Source organism: Denticeps clupeoides, chromosome 8 (assembly GCF_900700375.1).
Source record: "Denticeps clupeoides chromosome 8, fDenClu1.1, whole genome shotgun sequence".
Taxonomy (NCBI): Eukaryota; Metazoa; Chordata; class Actinopteri; order Clupeiformes; family Denticipitidae; genus Denticeps; species Denticeps clupeoides.
Window position 1 is genome coordinate 19,260,431 of NC_041714.1, and position 6,000 is coordinate 19,266,430.

At 45.9% G+C, this 6,000-nt stretch overlaps 1 protein-coding gene across 40 annotated transcripts in view; it reads left to right on the forward strand.

Moving 5' to 3' along the window:
* LOC114795444 (ankyrin-3-like) overlaps positions 1–6,000 on the forward strand; it is a 60,490-nt gene extending 54,490 nt beyond the window's left edge. For 29 of the 40 annotated variants that reach the window (XM_028988728.1, XM_028988714.1, XM_028988749.1 and 26 more), the window contains 3 exons: positions 1,684–2,276; positions 2,353–2,443; positions 2,550–2,691. In XM_028988728.1, coding sequence (XP_028844561.1) covers positions 1,684–2,276; positions 2,353–2,412 — 653 coding nt within the window. In that variant the 3' untranslated portion in view covers positions 2,413–2,443; positions 2,550–2,691. Of the gene's footprint in view, positions 1–1,683; positions 2,277–2,352; positions 2,444–2,549; positions 2,737–2,839; positions 2,921–3,363; positions 3,448–3,539; positions 4,045–4,069; positions 4,146–4,279 lie in introns of those variants that run through there. The other 11 variants (XM_028988747.1, XM_028988748.1, XM_028988716.1 and 8 more) reach the window with 7 other exon arrangements.

The window sequence follows — 6,000 nt, forward strand, 5'->3', positions numbered from 1 at the left end:
ATGTGAGAAAGGTTACGAAGCTACATGAAGCACTTGAGGTTCTTTACAGAGTCTGCATGTGGGAACCCAGATGTTGATGCCAGTCGTGAAACTTGTCTTCTGTCCATGTTGTTGTCTTGTTATCTGGAAGAATCTGCTGTCTTTTGCCTGTTCTAGATCTGAAGATCTCTAGATCCTCCGATCATGCCCTGTTCCTCTGAGCCTTCCCTTTTGAGTAGAGAGAAAGAGAAGAAAATTTATGAAACGGAGAAGAATTCATCAGCCTCCTCTTTCCTCTCCTCCCTTACTCCCTCCCTTTCTCTAGTGCTGTGTCGGTAGACACAGGGAACGCCTTTCCACTCCCATTTCCATCCCTGCATCGTCTCATACATCTCCCATGAGGTGGTGTGCAAACCGGTCCCTCCCGTTCCTCAGGAGGAAATGTCCACCACCCCTAGCCCTTCCTTATTTCCCACCACTAGTCCCTATAGTACCACAGTATCCTGATCTTCTCCCTGAACCTCATCATCCAAATTCCCCACTGCTGCCCCTGGTTTTATCACTCCTACTGTTACAATCCCTTAAAGGTGCAATGTGTGTGATTTCTAGTCCAGAATGAATTTCTATTTCACAAGAATGAAACTGATCTGTTCAACCATGACACGTGGTGCTTTCAAAGCAAGTCTGCTTAAAGGTCCCCTATCATGAAAATTTCACTTTGTCAGATTATTTAACATTAATACGGGTTCCTTCTTCTTCGCCGTTCAGAGAGTGGCAGCTCAGCCAGTGAGATCTGGAATTTGTCTCCTTACGTTGTCACAAGACGAATTTTGTGATTCTGCAAAAACGCTGATACAACTTCCTGTCTGCGCCAGACATTGTGTCATGACGTCATTTCCGCAAATGCCCGCTCAGTTCTATACTCTGCTCTCCTCCTCACCCCGCCTCTCTCCTCCTCTTTAGCATTTAAAGCTACTGACACCAAAACAGCGCACACTGGGGAAATCTCATTGTGTGACTGGATCAGAGTGGTTGGAATTCTGCACCAAGGCTGAATTCCGGAAAGGGACTAAAATAAAAAAAAATAATGATGTCAGGGGACCTTTTAATCCACGAATCTGGTGATCTGATGGTGTAAAACCAACTGTAATAAACACGTATTAAAATAGCAAAGCCTGGAGTCCTGATTGTACAGATATGTCATTAAATTATCTCTAATCAGCTAGTAGCGCCCCGCCCAGTCTGTGTATTTCAGGGTGTGATAGTGATTTAATGTAGTCAACATCTTATCATGAAGAATGTTACACACATTGCACCTTTTTACGAACAACATATTAGTGGTTCAGTCATTAATAGCAGAGTTTATTCATGCCTGTAAAGAACCACCCAAGAACCTTCACCGGCATTACCGAGTACCGAGAGCACCTCAACAATGTGCTGTCATGCACCATAAACACAGCTCATGTGTTTGTGGGTGTTTTGTTGTGTTGTCATACATTGTGTGTGTGTGTTTTATGTGTTGTCATACATTGTGTGTGTATGTTTTTTCATGTTATGTGTGTGTGTGATTTATGTGTTGTCATACATTGTGTGTGTGTGTTTTATGTGTTGTCATACATTATGTGTGTGTTTTATGTGTTGTCATACATTATGTGTGTGTGTTTTCATGTGTCCATGTGCGCCCATTTGTGTGACCTCACACAGGCTTCGAACAAATCCTTGTGGAGCTCCAGGCGCCCTCACATACTCCACCCCATTTTGAACCTGACCCCACCCCTGACCTCCCGCTGGACCCTGTCTCTCTCCCTCACTCCTGGGGTGTTCAGTGCTTCAGCGAGGAGATCCTCCTGGACCCTGCTGGTCGCCCCCCCATCAAACCCAGCAGCCTGGCCCTGTCCCTGGACCCCCCCCCACATACGTCACTGCGCTCTCCAGAACATCTCAGCCCCCCTTCATACACTGCTGCAATGCTCTGCTCCACCTCTCCCATCCTGACAGAACTAGAAATCCAGGCCACGGTGCACAGAACGCACGAGGAGGAGCCAGAGGGACTCTCCAATGCATCAGAAACAGATCAACATGCTACTAAGGACAAACTGGAAGTCACACCACCGTCATCGTCATCGTCATCATCATTTTCACAGCCTAATCAACCACAGCAAGTGGAGGCATGTCGGGAGAGGTTAGACTCCACCCTTCAACCCTGGACTGTGGCGCTTGAAGCATTGCAACCTGCAGATGGTGAAGAAGACGCGAAGTTGGAACTTGTGAAGATGGAGGGAGGCTCAGAGGAAGAGGTGGATGCAGAAGAGGAGATAGAGGTGGAGGCAGAGAGTTTCGAGAAGCATTTAGATGTTTGTTGCCCCTCCACAGGTTGGCAACGAGAGACGCCCAGCAGCGGCGTGGAGCCGCCCACCCCAGGGCGGAGCTTAAGTTCAGACCTGCTGGATCGGCAGGAGAACAGGTAGGTGTTTATCCGAGAAATACATTCAGCCCCACACACATACACACACACACACACACACACACGTTTACTGCCTACTTGATCTTCGTATCACTTGCGTTCTCAGTCAGGGCAATTCCAGCGACTCCGTGACATCGTCATCGCGGGGAGAGACGGCGAAATCAAGGCAGAATGGAGATCCACACGCCACACCTCCTCCAGATGTAGGAAGCCGCAAGAGTAAAGAAGCTCATGAAGGCAGCGGCACCAGGGGCCGAAAGGAGGGAGCGATGACCTCTGAGCACAAAGTTCAGGTGATTCTTTTTTGGTCATTTCATTGGATGTCAGGGTTTGAAAGCCACCGTTGAGGAGGGCGACGCCCACACATGTAACCAGCTTCATAACTGCACCCACCAGCAGCCCAGTCCCCCAGACTCTGGCTCAGATGGGGAACAGACTGTCACCACCAGAGTGTTTCGGAGGCGTCTCATCCTGAAGGTACCCTGCCAGGTCTGGGACCTGGCATGGCTGCTCTGATTGTGGGTGTGGCTCTGGGTGTGGTGCTCTCAGCTTCAGGCTTTACGTTTGATGAGATTTTACTCGCTCTCACTCCTGATGTTAAAGTGAGAGAGAGCTTGTGTGTGTGTGTGTGTGTGTGTGTGTGTGAGAGAGAGAGAGATGGAGAGAGCGAGACCTGTTTACACCTCGTCCCGTCCAACATCCTACATCCTACCAAATTTCAGTCCCACTAACCAGAGATGCGTCTTTTTCACTCCAACTGTTATTCTGATATTTGCTACTGTGGCAGCTTGGACAGTCTGATCTCTCATTTACTTTCTTGTAGGCTTTTACTAACACTGCACATGTGTGTACGCGGGCCTGTGCCTCTGAGTGTGAGTGCGTGTTCATGTATGGAAGCTGTAAACGTTCCTTGGTTTCAGGGTGATGAGGCGAGAAACGTCCCTGGTGAATCTGTTTCAGAGGAGCAGTTTACTGACGAGGACGGCAGCATCATCACTAGAAAAGTAACAGAAGCTTTTTACACACTGACCCCGTCCTTCTTTAAATTCAGCAATGTGTCATGACTTTGACTTCTGACCCCTGGACAACCCCTCAGATCATCCGGAAGGTGATCCGTCGCATGGACACCCCAACTCCAGAGCACCAGGGAGGGGGTTCTGGGGAGACGGATCTGGGTCTGGCGCCTGAGGTTAGCGCCGAGAACCAAGCCAAAAACGCCTCTCTGAACTTCTGTTCATGTTGGTTCTCCACCCCATGATTTGGTTCAGTGTAATACAACACTACATTTCCACATTTCATGAAAAACTAATAATAAACTATAATGAACAGTGAGTGAGGCTCTTTGGCGGAACTTGTGTGCTTGTGGGTCTGGAACCCTGGTTCCATCCATCAGCTTGGAACCTTGGTTTTCATATACGCTGATGTGTGGTTTTTCAACAACTGAGTGCTGTGGGTCCTGAGTCGCGCAGATGAGGTCTTCTGCTTCCTGACTTCACTCTGTTTCATGCTCTGGGGGATTAATGATGGCTTTCCTCCACATCTTCACCTTCTTGTTGGAGCTTTAAGCTGCTGGTTGGGCTCTGTGAGTTGATAGTGATGAGTGATATTCTCTGTGTGTGTGTACAGGGAGAGGCGTCCAAAGTCAGAAGGAAGGACTGACGGAGATCAGGAGAGAGGTCTATGTAGAAGGTCCATGTAGAAGGTATGTGACCAGTATTGTGTGTACGGGGTGTGTTCTTCTGACCGATATCTGCATGTTAACGGATGTTGTTTCAAGATCACCACAGAGTTTGTTAAAGAAATTAAATGTAAACTTTTGTTCTTCTTCTTCTTCAGGGTTAGTTGGAAGTTCTCTGATCCGGTGGTTGGGCACGACTGAGGAGATGAGAGGAACAGGAAATTCATATCAGATGAACATGGATGGCCAGTTTAAACACATCCACAGCTTCCACTTTAAGCGCATGATGTTTGGTGCGATGGGACGAATGCATGAGCATGACGACTCACACTTCCTCCAGAAGAGGACACCTCCAGGGACCCATTTCTTCTGTTAAGGGACCTATGGGCTCTGCTTCATGTGTACAAAGGGAACTGTGGACCCCACCTCTTCTTTTCTTCAAAGGGACCCAGAAGACTGGACGTCCTGTGTCCACACGGGGACCCTGCAAGGTTAGCGACTGAGCGCGTGCCACGGGTGTCAGGAGAAACGAAACGCGTCAAAGTGAAGCGCTTCAACCGAAGACGTGTCCATGTCACCAAAGATGGCACAAAGCTCACTTTACACCAATCAGAACCAATCAAAAGTCAACAACATGGATGCTTTCGATACACCTACACTCGCCTTATACCTTATATCTCAGAACCACAGTGTCAGGATGGAAACGGCCCTGTTTTTTTTATTCATTATTTTGTGTGGTGACTTTTTCTGTATATAAATGACACTGTGTAAAATTAATATTTAGTATTATAATGTTCTGAGGGCACAAACTTCAGAGAAAAAGTGCTTTCAACATCACTGACAAGGTTCCACTTTGAAGCAAGGTCTGAGTGTCAGTTCTCCTGCTCTTGTATAATGAATTATTATAATGAAACATTTGTAAATGCAAAATGGATTGATTTTAAATAAGGACGTTTCCATGAATCTGTGGGTTGCTGAAGCGAAAATCCAGACATAATTCTATGAAAATACTGAGAAGACTAATATTTTGATGCATGCAATTGACATTATTTTAAGAACTTTTGCAAGTTTGCAAACTGTATTTAAGTGAAAAATCCCTCTTTGCTCATATAGCTCTAACATTTTATATTCCAAACGAAGTCTAATAATCGTGTAGAGAAGATGGTGGGCAGAGCTTCCTGCAGTGCGAGGTGATCTGAATGTAAATGCTCGCGTTTTACTCTAGTATCGTATCATGTGTATAGGGGTCTCTGTATGTTGTAATGCTGTTTGTAATCATTATAGGAGCTCATTGACTTTATTTAAGGCTGCTGTGGTTTTAAAAGGGACATTTTGCCCTTTTTCAGGGTTTTAATGACAGTTTTCTTCCATAAATTCTACTAACATTAGGACATGTTAAGGCCTTCATTGACTGTAGTTCATCTTCATCCTATTAAATGTGTGGCGAGAAAAGAAGCTAACACAATAATTTAAGTGTAAGCCTACGGGAGCTGTATTCCAGAGTCAGGCAGAAATTGATAGCGTAGAATTCCTTTTTGCATTCGTACGTCATCTAAGAAGAGCCCATTTAGTCGGGTGTGTGGTGTGAATATTTGACTTTTGTGTGCTGATTGATGCTGTCGCTCTGAGACCATTCGTGTTAAGGGGGTCATCCTAATGGAATCAGTTGGTGTGAGGGACCGTCACTCTGTTTTTTCACCCAAGCAACATTTTTGATGTACAATTCTTACAGAGTGAAGCCATTTAAATGTACTTATTTCCAGCACTTTGACTTTTGAACGTCTTCTCTTTTAGAAGCTAGCAGCAATGCCACCACAATGTTTCAGACGTCTTTGAAAATTCAATATAAAAAAATTAAACAATTGATTTTGCAAATCTA